The sequence below is a fragment of the Calidris pugnax genome, unplaced genomic scaffold (genome assembly GCF_001431845.1).
Source record: "Calidris pugnax isolate Ruff unplaced genomic scaffold, ASM143184v1 scaffold1, whole genome shotgun sequence".
NCBI lineage: Eukaryota > Metazoa > Chordata > Aves > Charadriiformes > Scolopacidae > Calidris > Calidris pugnax.
This window is the reverse complement of record NW_015090800.1, coordinates 9970617-9983655: the sequence shown is the minus strand read 5'-3', so window position 1 is coordinate 9983655 and position 13039 is coordinate 9970617. Positions and strand designations below refer to the sequence as shown.

At 47.9% G+C, this 13039-nt stretch overlaps 1 protein-coding gene across 1 annotated transcript in view; it reads left to right on the top strand.

Moving 5' to 3' along the window:
- The first annotated feature begins 82 nt into the window (after positions 1-82).
- The window catches only part of AKR1D1 (aldo-keto reductase family 1, member D1), a 36580-nt gene continuing 23623 nt past the window's right edge, over positions 83-13039 (top strand). Inside the window, exon 1 of the mRNA XM_014937470.1 lies at positions 83-397. Coding sequence (XP_014792956.1) covers positions 305-397 — 93 coding nt within the window. The 5' untranslated portion in view covers positions 83-304. The remainder of the gene's footprint in view (positions 398-13039) is intronic.

Sequence of the window (13039 nt, the reverse complement as noted above, 5' to 3'; positions counted from 1 at the left end):
GTGCGCGGGGGCCACGGGTGTCCGCGGCGGGGCGGGGCGCGGGGCGGTGCGCGGAGGGGCGCGGTGCCGGGCCTCCACGGGCACACGTGGCTCAGCCCCCCCCCCAAAAAGGCACTCCCCGCCGGCGAAAGGGGGCAGTTCGTACCTCAGCCCCTGCAGAGGTGCCGTCGGTCCGGTCCGATCCGGACGGTCGGTCGGTGGGTGCCGGTGCGCAAGTGGCCGCCGGTGGCTGCGTGAACGGCGGAGGCTCCCGCCCCTGCGGAGGCAGTCCCAGGTTCGGGGGGGGGCCCTACCTGCCGGCGCTATGAACCTGACAGCCGAGAGTCACCGCATCCCGCTGAGCGACGGGAACAGCATCCCCCTCTTGGGGCTGGGCACCTACGCCGACCCCCAGAAAGTAAGTCCGTGGGCGCCGGGACGCCCCGCTCCGCTGGCGGGGGCAGGGGGCGGGGGCAGCCTTCGCTGCAGAACCCCCCGATCCTGCCTGTTCCCTTCCCCCTTTTCCTTCTCCCCTGGCTATTTCTCTGTTTGCTCCTTTCTTTTCCCCCCGTGGAAAAGTTAAAGCCCGAGTTCTCCCGTGAGCGGTGCGGGTAGCGCGCAGAGGAGGAAAAGGTGGGGAAAAAAAAAAAAAAACCCAACCAAAAAAAAAAACCCAAAAAAACCAAAACCAAACCAACCACCTCCAAATCCCGCCCGGTCTGCGGTGTGCTGCTCACCGCCCCGCACCGGTGGGCGCACGGGAAGGGGGCGCGGGGGACCGGGGAAAGGCTCTGCCGCTGCCCCGGGGACCGAGGGGTCCGGGCGGTGCGACCCCCGGTGCCGCCGCGGTCCCCGGGACGGGATGTACGAGGCGGGGAGGGCTGGCTCCCTGGCAGCGGGGCTCGGAGCCCTCCGTCCCCAGAAGCCCGCAGCCGGGGAGCGGGGGACGGAACGGTGCACCGGGTTCCCCCCCCGGGCCGGTCCCGCCGCCCACCCCGCGCCGAGCGGCAGATAAGACGAGGGATTTCGGACCGTCTCGCAGCTGGCCCCGACGCTTTCCAAGGAATGTTCCTGAAACAAAGACCCAAATTCCTGCATCCTGATTCCTGCGGCTCCCCCAAGCTGACTGCCAGCGGCCAAACCGGGCTCAAAATATTCCGCATCCTCCGGTTTTGCGTGTCCCGGGCAGGCATCCCGGCTGGCTGGGCTGCGTGGAGGCTGCGGGGGCACACCTGATGCTGCTTCTCTCTGTGCATAAGGCAGCTCACAGGCAGCTCGTTAGCCTTTCGCTCTCCTAAACTGCCCGATCTTTCAGCGGTTCTTTTCTGTTTGTTTGTTTGTTTGAAGAGTAGGAAAAGAGGTACCGCGGCCAGAACCCTTCTTGTGCAACCGTATCAGAGTTGAGATGCAATATTGCGTGTATGACTCCGCATACCGCAAGGTATTTAAAAATACCTTTTTTTAAAGAAAGCTCTCGATTTAAAGCTATTTAACAACCACTAATTGTACTACGATATATTAAAAACAGCTTCGAAGACGACTTTCAATAAACACTGCTGCAGCTTCAATAAACACTGCATGAATGATGCAGAAAGGGTGCGAGAAATCCCTGGGGCTGCCGATCACCCTGGTTGACAATGCGGGTTCACACGGGGGAAGAATTAGTGAGAATCTGCAATTTCATGAGTTGGGCACCGTCCCCCACATCCCCAGAGTTTCTGGGGATATTTTCAGCTAGCGCGTTCTTTGAATAACGCTTAGGGAAACAAAATTAAGCTTTCTAACGGGAGTTTTAAAGTAGCAAAGCAGAACGTTGCATAATTCAGTGACAAAATAGCACTCGGCAAACTTGAAGCGTCTCTTTCCAGACTCGTGTATCGTGCCCCCAACCCTCGAGTTGCGATTTTACAGGCGTTTTAAGTTGAGAAAAGTGAAGCTGCCAGCAGTAAGGGGTGCTCCTACCTCTCTGCACTTCCCTCGGGCGGCTCAGTCGCCCGATGCTGTGGCATTAGCCAGGCTGGGGCAGGGAGGGCAGAGCAGCAACTAGCTCATCAAGCAGAAATTAATAATTTTTTAGGTAGGGATGATTTTCAGGTGAATCAGCCCCGGGTAGTGGTTTCTTGCTTTTCCCATGTACCTCCTTTGTTTCCCGGTGACAGAAGCAGGGCGGGGGGGGGATACACACGACAGGACACAGGAGAGGACGATGAAGACAGGACATTGCTATGGCAACTCCAATTTAGAGCAGTTGAAGCTGCTGTTTAACTGCACCCTTAACGGGGATGGGTGCATATACCCAACTACCCATTCTCCCTCCCCCCCCCGAGTTTGTAGGAGTTTGATTTTCTGAGCTGTCTCTCTTTTTCTACACGATAAACATGTTAGAAAGTTATGGGTGGGAGGAGGAGCTGAGAAGAGGTAGAGAAAGCAGCGCTAATAAGGCACTTGGAAATCCCATTTTTGCAGAAGACCAGGTGAAACACTGTTCTTTATCTAGAGGAGCTGGGCTGAAGATTTACTCTAGAATTAGGACGGTGTATTTGAGTCGGGGAACTCATCACAGGGGGCAGCTGGGGAAAGGCAGCAGCAGGGTGCTGCGGGATTTTGTTGAGGAATTGTTTGCGGCTACTGGCCGGTGATGGGGCAGGACATTTAAATAGGTCACAGTTAAAGCTTTTCCACCTCAAAAAAGGCTGCTTTGCTGATAAGAGGAGAGGGGGCTTCTGCCAACACCTTGCTGTGGCAGCGAAGTGCCGCTTAGCCGGGACAAGCTGCTCCGCCGGGTGCTGACTTGTGCCTGGCACAACTTCCACTGGGATGCCTGGTGGGGTTTCTGTCCTGTTCCTCCCGCCCAGAGAGCTGAAAGGCTTTGTGGCAACTCAGGACCGTTTCAAGGTTTATCTTAACAAGCCAGGCTATAAACTAGCACCGACATGTTTCCCTTAAAATGCTTAGCTGCAGCCTTTTGTGGCTGAATTGCTTAAGAAGCAGCATCTGAGCCACCCATTCTCCAGCAGTGGAGGCAGGCAGCTGGTGGTAGCAATGGTGCCAGCCGTCCCCAGCACGCTATTTCTGCTCATGAGTCAGATCTCCGCGACTTCGAGTCATTTTGTGCTTTGATATAAAATACAGAGCCATTCAGTTGTCAGATTATTCATCTTGCTCTTGGAAGCAGATTTTCTCTTTTTTCTTTTTTTTTTTTTTTTTTGTTTCTTCTTTTCTTTCTTTCAAAGGTTATTCACCCTGGCACCTCCATCTCAGAGCAGCTTGTCCAAAACAAATCTGTTTTCTCAATCTCGCGCTATAGCCCAGTAGCTCGTAACGAGCCTGGAGTGTTCTTCCTGAAGTGCAGGAATGCTCTCGCTGGTTAAGGAAACCAGGCAGATCTAGTTAGCCACGGAGCAGGGAAATCTGCTTCTCTGATGGCTGGTTACAAGAAAACAGAGACCTTGGCCAGCCTTCATGTTTCAGGCTTTGTCTGGATAAACTGCACGGCGGTGCCTTCAGAGTTGAAATGTGTCAGCAGCTTGTCTTGCTCCTCTTAAATAACTTAATTGTTCTCCAAAAGACCACTTTGGGAGATAAGTCATGCTTCTCCAGTTGTGAAACAACGAAAAGAAAATAAATCTATTGACCGAAATTTGGTCCCTGTGCACGTTCACTGACTCAACGAAATACATCACTCAACTGGAGCAGAGCTGGACCACTGCAGAAAAGGTCTATTTGATAATCAGATTAATTTAAATTTGAACACTTTCCCCCTAGATGTAGAAAGCTTTTCTTCTGACCGGATACAGGTCAGGATGACAAGAATTCAGCTAGTTCTTCAAGACTGAAAACACTGCTAGTACAATGTTGGGGGTTTCTTTTTGCTTTATTGTCCTAGCACAGCAAGAAAGTGCAATGAATTCCATTTGCTATCAGCTCACCTGCTAGCAGAAAGAAAGGTGTGTCTTCACTGGCTCATAGAATCAGTGATAAATTTGGGTTGTTTATCAAGAAAAGCTCTTAGAAATATTCTGTGCTGCTTTAATTAGTGTTTCCTACCCTTATTTTTAAGGGAAGGTAATGATTGTACAACTGAAAACCTTAGTTTGCTTTTTGGTGGAGATTTCCATGTGTTGAAATCAGTCTTGCATCCCCTTCCACAAAGGAAAGGAAATGTGTAAATTGTACCAGATTCTTGCCTATGTAAATTATGCCATTCATCCCAGCAAGGACGGACTCGAGCAAAACACTGAAAGTCCCAGTCACTTGCTCCTTCCCCTGTTCTCTCCTCCCGGCCCCAAGCATCCCCTTCTCCTTATGAGCCTGGGAGGGAACCACAGCGGGAGCAGTGAATCTGGACTATCAAGGCCCTCCAGACGGCTTTAAAATTTGAGGCCAACTCTGCCTCTGTCTGGCTCTGCGGATCCTTCTGGCAAAGCCCCGCGCGTGCAGGAGCGGCTCTGCCAAGGCTCCAGCAGATGCGCCGTGTCCAGCGTTCCCTCCCCGAGGGCCCCCCAGCCGTTGACCCAATTCTCCGGGGTATTAAATGGATTGTGCGAGCGGGGGGAGTGGGAGAAGGAGGGAGAGGGCAGCCCCTTTGATGAGCCTGTGGCATCACCCCGTGCCACGGCAGAGCCAGATCAGCTCCCCAGGCTCCCACCACCTCCCAAGCGTTGATACTGGGTTCCCAGCACAGCCCAGCAAGCAGTACTGGTACCCATCTGGAAGCGGATGGGGTATTGGGGACGAGCAGGCTCAGAGGGGAGAGGTGCTAAAAACGCTCCTAAATCCTGGAAATCCTATGCCTCGTTAAAACGGCACTTATGCCAGCTTCACCTTATAACTCATCCCTGTCAACACAGCTAGGATCATCAGCCCAGTGCCTCCACTCGCTGCCTCCCTGGAAGGTCAAGGGGCCTTGGCCACAGCTCCTCTCCCGCCTTCCTGTTTTGACTGAGGGAGGAGAAGGCTCGGAGGGAAGGTTGTAGCAACCGCACTGTACACAGGCGCTCCTTCTGAAACATAAGATTGGGCAAAGCGCTCAAGAATAGCACTGGGTGAGGGTTTTTGGCAAGTTGCGACTTCGCTAAAAACGAGGTTCTGAGGTAGCCAAATCCATTCATAAATTGGAAGCAGTTTTGTGGAATATTTTCAGGCAAAACAAATGGCAAAGCATTTCATTTTGGGCACTGGCAGTACAAGCTGAGGAATCAAAGGATTATTAAGGCAGTTGGAGGTAGCAGTTGCCTTTCCCTGAATAGCCCGCTGGTGAGGGAATCCACACAGGCAGTGGGAAACCAGATTCAGTCCTCATCTCTGCCTCTGGGGATTAAATCCATATCACACAGCCCAGGGAAATAACATGATCGTGGGGGTATGCGATAGCTAGAGAGAGGCAAGAGGAGACACGTACAGGCTGCCGTGGGAGGAGCACCCTCCCCACGGGAAAGCATGCTGCCCACCAGCCCCACAGCTCTGGACGCTGAAGAACTTGGTATGGCATCCAGCCAAGAGGGAGAGACCCGTTTCCCCAAATCCTTAACTACCACAAAGTAACCCTTGTGAGCGCCCAGACAGTCTGGGTTTTGTTCGAGAAGAAATTGCTGGTTTGAATCAGGGAGAGGAAAAGTTCATCCAGGGCTCCCGTATCCAATCTGAGTGACCAAGTTAAAAAAAAAAAAAAACCAACAAAAACATCTGTTTCGGATACGTAAAAACACTGTTTTGGCACCCTGAATTACTTTTTACACCCAAGCTAGAAGCTGAGCAGAGTAACTTTTCATTGTATGGGCCTAAGAGCCCCTAGTGCTCTCGTAGGACTTTTTATGCCAAAAAGTTCCTCACACAAGGATGTGCAATATCCATCGCTCTTAACAATGCAGGCTTCATCTCTCTCTGCCAGCCTTTGGAGCTGCCGTAGGCTACCTTGCAGTCAAAACAGGTAATAAGTGGCTTGCCCCCATGATGCAATCTAGATCTCTGAGCTCCAGTAACGGGGGGATTACAGACAATTTAATTATCTCTGTTTTCCTCGTGGCCATCACTGGCTTCTGAAACATGATCAGCTGGAGACAGGAATGATCTCAGATGACTTAGAGAAAGTCACCTGGCCTGACCCAAAGCTACCAAATGCATGATATATTGAAAGTCCCAGGAAGGACTGACATCTGAGATCTCTGGAGACAGAGTTGAAACTCAAAGGCTTCCACTTCTTGATCTCTTCCCTACAAATTTCTCCTTCTCTGACTCAGACAACTGTCTTCCTCCTGAGGGAAACCTCCCACTTGGCTTCTAGAGTTTTTCTAGAAATGGGAGGCAGCAGCAAGAGCAGGAACTGCTCCAACATGCAAGCGTTCCTACAGTCTTAGTTTGCTTCCCATGACACGCTATTAAAATAAATATATAAAGGAAATACCACAGACCTTTTAACATGAACAATGACACCTGAATATGTGTTTAAATTCAGCAAGTACTGACTCTGAAGTTAGCTCTGTAATTAAGTGATCTTTATGAACCTACATGAAATCACCACAGGTGTAGGCCAGGGAGATAAATATATATATATATATATATGTATATATACATATATTTTGCCTTTTTATTCCCTAAAAAGGCTATTGGGAGTCTGATTTGAGCAAAGCTGGGGGGAGTCAGCTGGGATGTTTGGCTACAGAGCCTCACATTTATGCCCTGAACTTAAGAAGTGAAGAAAGTTCTGAAAACAAAAATTATTTTTTTTTTTTTAAGGTTGTTGGGCCATGCTCCCTGACCAGCATTGCCAAAGTACATTGTGCCCCTTTAGAGTCCCTTTAAGTAACCACCACTGCCTTCTCCAGCCATTTGCTTTTCGAGCAGCGGTATTACCTCATGCGGCACTAATTCTTCTTGTCTTCAGGGAGCGCTTCGGAGCGGCAGAGCCACAGCTGGCTGACACATAGCAACACGCCGTCTTTCAGGGTTGAGATTTCAGAGATGTTTCAGTGGGTGGCCTTATGTTCCCTTGGTCCCTGAGGATATCCTAAAACCAGATTCCCAAACCGAGATCTGTACACTTGAGGCAAGGGCAGAAGGGAAAGAGATACATTACTGCAGACCAGGAAGAGAACTGTGACTGATCTGCTATGAGTCCCAGAGGGTTCCTGTTATTAAACTCTTAGCCTAGTCTTTACATGGAATGATATTTATGCCAAAACCATATATCTGTAGCCAGATCACTCACTGACAAAGTTGTGACTCGTTTAGTTTCACGCTTGGAGGGCTAAACCATACTCAGACTAATCAGCTTGCACAGACCACAGATGAGACGGACGCCTTTCCTTTGGTGGCTGGTATCCTGGTGTTGAGTGATACCCTCTTTGCTTAATCTCTCAGATTTTACTCCTTATTCCTCAACTAAGTCACGGTTACTGGCAAGAGCCGGCTGCCAAGAGTGGATAAAGGCAAGATTTCTTGGTATTTGGTTCCCAGATGCCTCGAGGAGGTGCAGTAGCAGGCATCAGCTTTTAGCAGGCAGCAGAACAACGTGGCACTCGGGCAGGAGCGGGGCTGCTCAGGGGAAACACGGGCAGAAGCACCGTGAGTAAGGGCATACGGGAAAAGGAGTCTGCATGAGGATTCACGAAACTGCAGCAGCTCTGGGCTGTATTATTGTCTTAATCCATCCCTGCTGTTGGCTGCAAAGATGGCAAACACCCCAGAGGATGGGGGATGAACACTTAAGATGCTGCTTTCACAGATCAAACTTCCCCATAGCAAATAGGTGAGGGTACAGAGTAGAAGAATGCACTGAATCAAAAGGGTCTCAGACAAATTCTGCTTTCATCAATGACTTTTGCTAAAACCTTAGTGTAACATGACACATTTTAAAGTTCCCTTTGATACATGCTTTAATGGCATATTTACCACCTATGAAAAGCAGAGTTCGTTTATGTTAAATTCACCTTTTCTGTCCTGCCACTGGAAAAGTCTTTCTACATTTCCATGCCTTCAACAATTTGTCTTCTTGGTGTTCAGCCATGACCTCTCCTCCCCTGCCTGCAACCACCTCTTGACGCCTCAATTCCTGCTAGCTCCCTGTAATCTCATGTTATACAATGGAACATTTTTGGCTTGCATAAATGCAAGATTGCATCTTTATGTCATTAAGAAAGGAAAATTAAGTCATCTAATTAGAAAAAAACAGGCAATCAGAAACCCCAGCTGCTTTTTTTCTGAAATGGGGCAGGCTGAAAAACTCCTAGCTTTTGTGTAAGAACTGTACTGTAACCATTAAAGTCAGATTTTAAAGTTGGATTTGATAAAATGATTTATCATTCACTGTCAAGCCGGAGGAAAAATTCTTGCATGCAGCTTTCTTGAGGACACAACCTTTGTTCTTATGACTTTGATTTGCACAAAACACGTGGCTCTAAGACACTGTTGAATTTGCAGGAATGCTTGTTCACCTTGATGAAATCTCTGTGGTTCTTCATTTCTATGAATCCTGAAGCCTAATAGAAAACAACTGATAGTATGACTAATCTCCACTTCATGCCAATGGCTTCTGTGGTGTTTCCAGCTATGAATACAATTAGTGTCTAATCATGTGTGACAGATTAAAAGCTGCATTTACTGAAATGATCAACATGTAAAATTCCTGATGAGAATGGGCCCAGCCTTGTACATAAGGGTGAATGAAAGACTAACTTTCTAGCTACAAAGTTCATCAACTTATGGAGGACTTCTGAGCCAAATAGCTAGAGAACTGCTAGTCCTGGAAAACGGTGGATTTTTTTAGTTTGCTCTGAGAAGTAGACTGTGCTCAGAATGACTCCCCCCACCCCAAACCTGAGCATGCCTTAAAAAATGAGCCTTCAAAAAAACTCTTCTTAAAAAGACAGCTCCTCTAACCTGCGCTGACATCTCAGCTGCTATGTGAAAACACTTTGAGACGGGTCCAGGACCAAAAGACGTATCCCCCCGCAGAGCGGAGGACTTCTACTAATGAAACCGTTGACAGCCAGATAATTGCCTGGCCCCAGTGCAGCGATGCCTGCCTAATCCAAGCAGAGGGGCTGGCTCTTGCGGCCAACCTGGCACCGGGTCACTTGGCTCCCAAACAGGGTACCAACACCGCAAGAGCGCTCCAGAGGAAAACGTTCCCAGAGCAAGGTGACATTTAGGAGATGACAACTTTGTCTGCAAGTTGGTACAGCTTTCGGATGGTCAATATCAGATGCCAACATCACCCACCGAGCTACACATCTGGCTGGGACGCAGGGTAGAATTGCGTTGAATCAGTCCAGATCCAAAATTAACAGAAGGGCAATCCAGATAAGCCACCCAAAACCAGTCATTGGGGTTCTTGTTTGGAAAGTAACCAAACGGAAAGCAGGCCTTTTCCATTCCGTACCTGTGTACCGCAGTGACGAGCACTAGCTGTTTCAATATACCCCTTTTCCAAAAACTACAAAGCTAGCTGTTACCGATGCAATAATATCAAGGCCAAATATTGACACACAAAAAAAAAAAAATTTTTTTTTTTTCAATTTTCCTCTGGCTTCTAAACATGCTGAATTTTCACCCCTGCTCAAGAGCCACAGAGAACGCCCTCCCATGTAAATAAAAGTTAGGAACATTGTTTTATAGAACACAAGACAGGGAATCACTGGCATTGTTGAAGAGGGGAAAAACTGAATGCCTGTGAGTGAGTAATCTGAATTAACGCAACTGAAAGAAATGCTTTTTGGCAAGAACATTTAGAGCCCAATTTTCCGTACAAACCTCCATTTTCTAAAACATCCCTGACTGACTCCATATGTTAAATATGGCTGTGTACTCCCATGTGTCCCTGATTCCCTGCAGTTCTCTGAAGAACAGCATAAGTAAGTTCTTACAGCTCATGCGGGAAGCTAACATCTGCGTTGTGTCTTTGGTTGACCTAGGAGGCCACATTTGTCAAAACTTGAAAATGCTGTGCAGAAAATGCCTCTCTAGGCTTCATCAAAGCCAACTTTTGTTGGTTCAGCTAACTAGGTGGTGGAATTCCCCAAATTTTACATCTGCCTTTGCAAACACTTCTTCAAATTGGTGCCAGAAACCTCTCCCCTTTAACTCTAGGGAACGAAGCAGAAGAACTACTGGCAACCTTTTGTTTCTCCTCTGTTATTGCACAAGTTGATGCTTTATCTTCCCCTTGTACCTCAAGAATTCCTGGGATCACATTCCTTGACTAAAGGGTATTTTGATAGCATCCACCCTTCCAGTTAGATCCGTGCTTTCCAGGGCTGGATGGCTGGCTATTGTGTCCTCCAGCTCTTCAGGGAACTGTCCCAGCACACCCTGCTGGCACTAGGAGCGTGGGACCTGCGTGTGCACATCATTTGCTTGGTTTGCTTTAATCCTGTAGTTGCTGATGGAGAAACGGCAGCCCTTTAGTTTAGGCTTGCGTTCAGTGACTTTGATCAAGTTGCAGCGATCCTAAAACTGAGGATTCTGCAATCAAGTAGTAAAAATAACTCCAGCAGCCTCTGCCAGCTACAATAATAAGGCTTTCCTGAACACAGCTTTGGCTAAATCCTAGAATAACAATGTAACAGGAATTCTAGAAGTGCTAAATCTGCAGTTATGCAATCTAATTTCTGTTATATGGGCAATCGAAGCTCATGCTTTGGGCCACTGACAGGACATCAGACTAGAGGAGAAAGGCACCCCTTCTCGAAGCTTATTCACAGCATGGCAAGAGGCAGCAAGCATCACCATTCCTCCCATCTTTCCTGGGTGCCCTTGCCATCCTCCACTTTCTATAAGGCAAGGAACTGCACGATGCAGAGGAAAGCTCTGGGAGAGTATAACAACTTGTGGCTCTCAGCCGTGTGCTCTCTGCCTCCCTTCTCAGCTCTACCTGCTTTTGCAGAGATCCCTTCACTGGTTTTTGCTTCCTGGATGGTGGCTGCCAATGCTTCCGGGGGACGAAAGCCAGATTTTCCTGCGTACGAGAGAAGGGGATGTGCTGGCGGTTGCATTTTCCAAGAAAGAGGTGTACAGTACAGCTTCTCCTTTACAAGATTAAACAATTCTAAGAATGTACCCTTGTGTGGCTCATATCCCCTGGCTTTGTAAACTCAACCTGTGCTTTCCTGTAATGCCTTCAGTACACATGTTTTCTATGCTCTGTTCCTAACATCTTAAGCCAGTCCTTTTTTTGCCAGTTTGTCCGGAAAACAGGCAAATGGAAATAAGCAATTGGGCTTTTAGAAACTTGCATAAGAATCTGTGTGTGAGTGCCGAGGTCTGGCGAAGGAGGCTCTGAGCCCAGGAATGTACCTACTTTCTCCTTCCTGTATTTAGCTGACTAAGATTCCTAAACAGCGGCTCCACATCTTAAATTATAGGTTAGGACTGGAGCGCTTAGCCCACAGTTTGGATCTCTTGTGTAATTCAGCTGCAGCTACTTTCAGATGTTTCCAGGAGATGGCCCTGTCTCTGCCAGCACCTCGAGCTCTTCCTCCCAGGATCATCAGCATTCCCAGCTGAGGGACTGGATACCATTGCTAACTGGGTGAGGTGCCCAGGACTAAGGCAAATGGCTCCTTCTCCACAGTGCTGCTCCCTCAGCTCTCACCTGCTGCAGAGGCTGGTGGTGCAGCTCTCTAAAGCTGCACAGGTAAAAAGGAGGCAGAGCAGAATCTGGGAGCCTAACTCTGACTGTTTTCCTTTACCGTATGCACTAGTAAAGAATAAATGACAAAACCGATGGTAATACATTTATAAAAGAGATGCTGATGACAGTTGTTCAGGTGGTTTTGCAAGATCACGATCTGCTGCTAAAGTGTCCCCTTAGCTTTCTCTTTGGAGGTGACAAGAATCCCTCTTTGTCAGCTGAAAAGCTGATGGAAATTGCTGGCCAGAAAAGGATGCTTTAGGAAAAGCAAGAGCATTGGTGGGCAGCTGAAATGCAACACTAAATAGCAGTAACGAGCGAGACAACCACTAACAATGCTAAGCAAATGCTGTTCTACTTGGGTATGCCTCCACAAAAAATATTCTCCTGTGGCTTGGTCACATGCAATCATGGACAAAACTGAAGGTGTACGTTTTCTGTGGTAGGGAGAATAGTTTTTGACAAAATGGGGTGTGATGGAAGTTGTCTGGAATAAACATGAAAAAAGTTCATGGTCTCAGAGGAAATAAAGACCAGACCCTTTCAGACAGGCAGAACTGATGAAGCACATTGCTTTTTCAGACTCATAAAATGTGGTAACTGGCCAGTTGGCTACCTCATCTATGGAGAAGAAGCCAAATTGCTTCTTCCTTTCATTCAGTGAAAGCACAAATTTGAGTCTGCTCCCCCTGCCCTTCTGCCGGAATTATTTACCATGGAAGCTGAAGGAAACTGACACTGGTTTAATGTCCCACATGGTGGCAAATCAGCAGGTTTACAAGCTATTGACTGATAGAGGAAATAATTGTGTTTCCTTAAACTCCATGATCTTAAAAACAGCCTCGATGCTAGTGAAGGAGTTATTAGCGATTGAGCGAGTGGTTCCAGTCAACCAAGCAATTTTTCTTTCATCATAAAACATGTAATAAATTTAATACCTTTTCTGGCACAAATTAGTGACTGACTGTAAGAGCACTGAAGATAAAAATCTGACTTACAGCGTACAGGTGGTTATAAATTTCCAGTTCTAAATGAGCAATCCATGATCAAAGTAGCATAGTTGCAGGGCACACTGATTAGAAGCTCAAACATTAATTGTAGCTACAGATCAAGCATACCTCTTATCTAGACTTAAATAAGAAGTAATAAAGAAGCTAAGATTTGTCTTAAGGCCAAAGCACCCTGATTTACTCCTGACAAAGCACAAAGGCTTATAGCACTGAAACATTTCAGTACCTCACCTGGTATTTGTGCTGCTTTAAACATGAGCCCTGCTTATTTGGGAATGGTGCAAGAATAAAGGCCTACCTGAAATGAGTAGACAGCACAGGCATTTTAGATAACGTAGGCTAGTGAGCATAACCCACAGTAAGGAGGAGGTGGTGGTCTGACTTTCCTGGTAGAGTAAAGGTGGGTGCTCAGCGGCCAGGC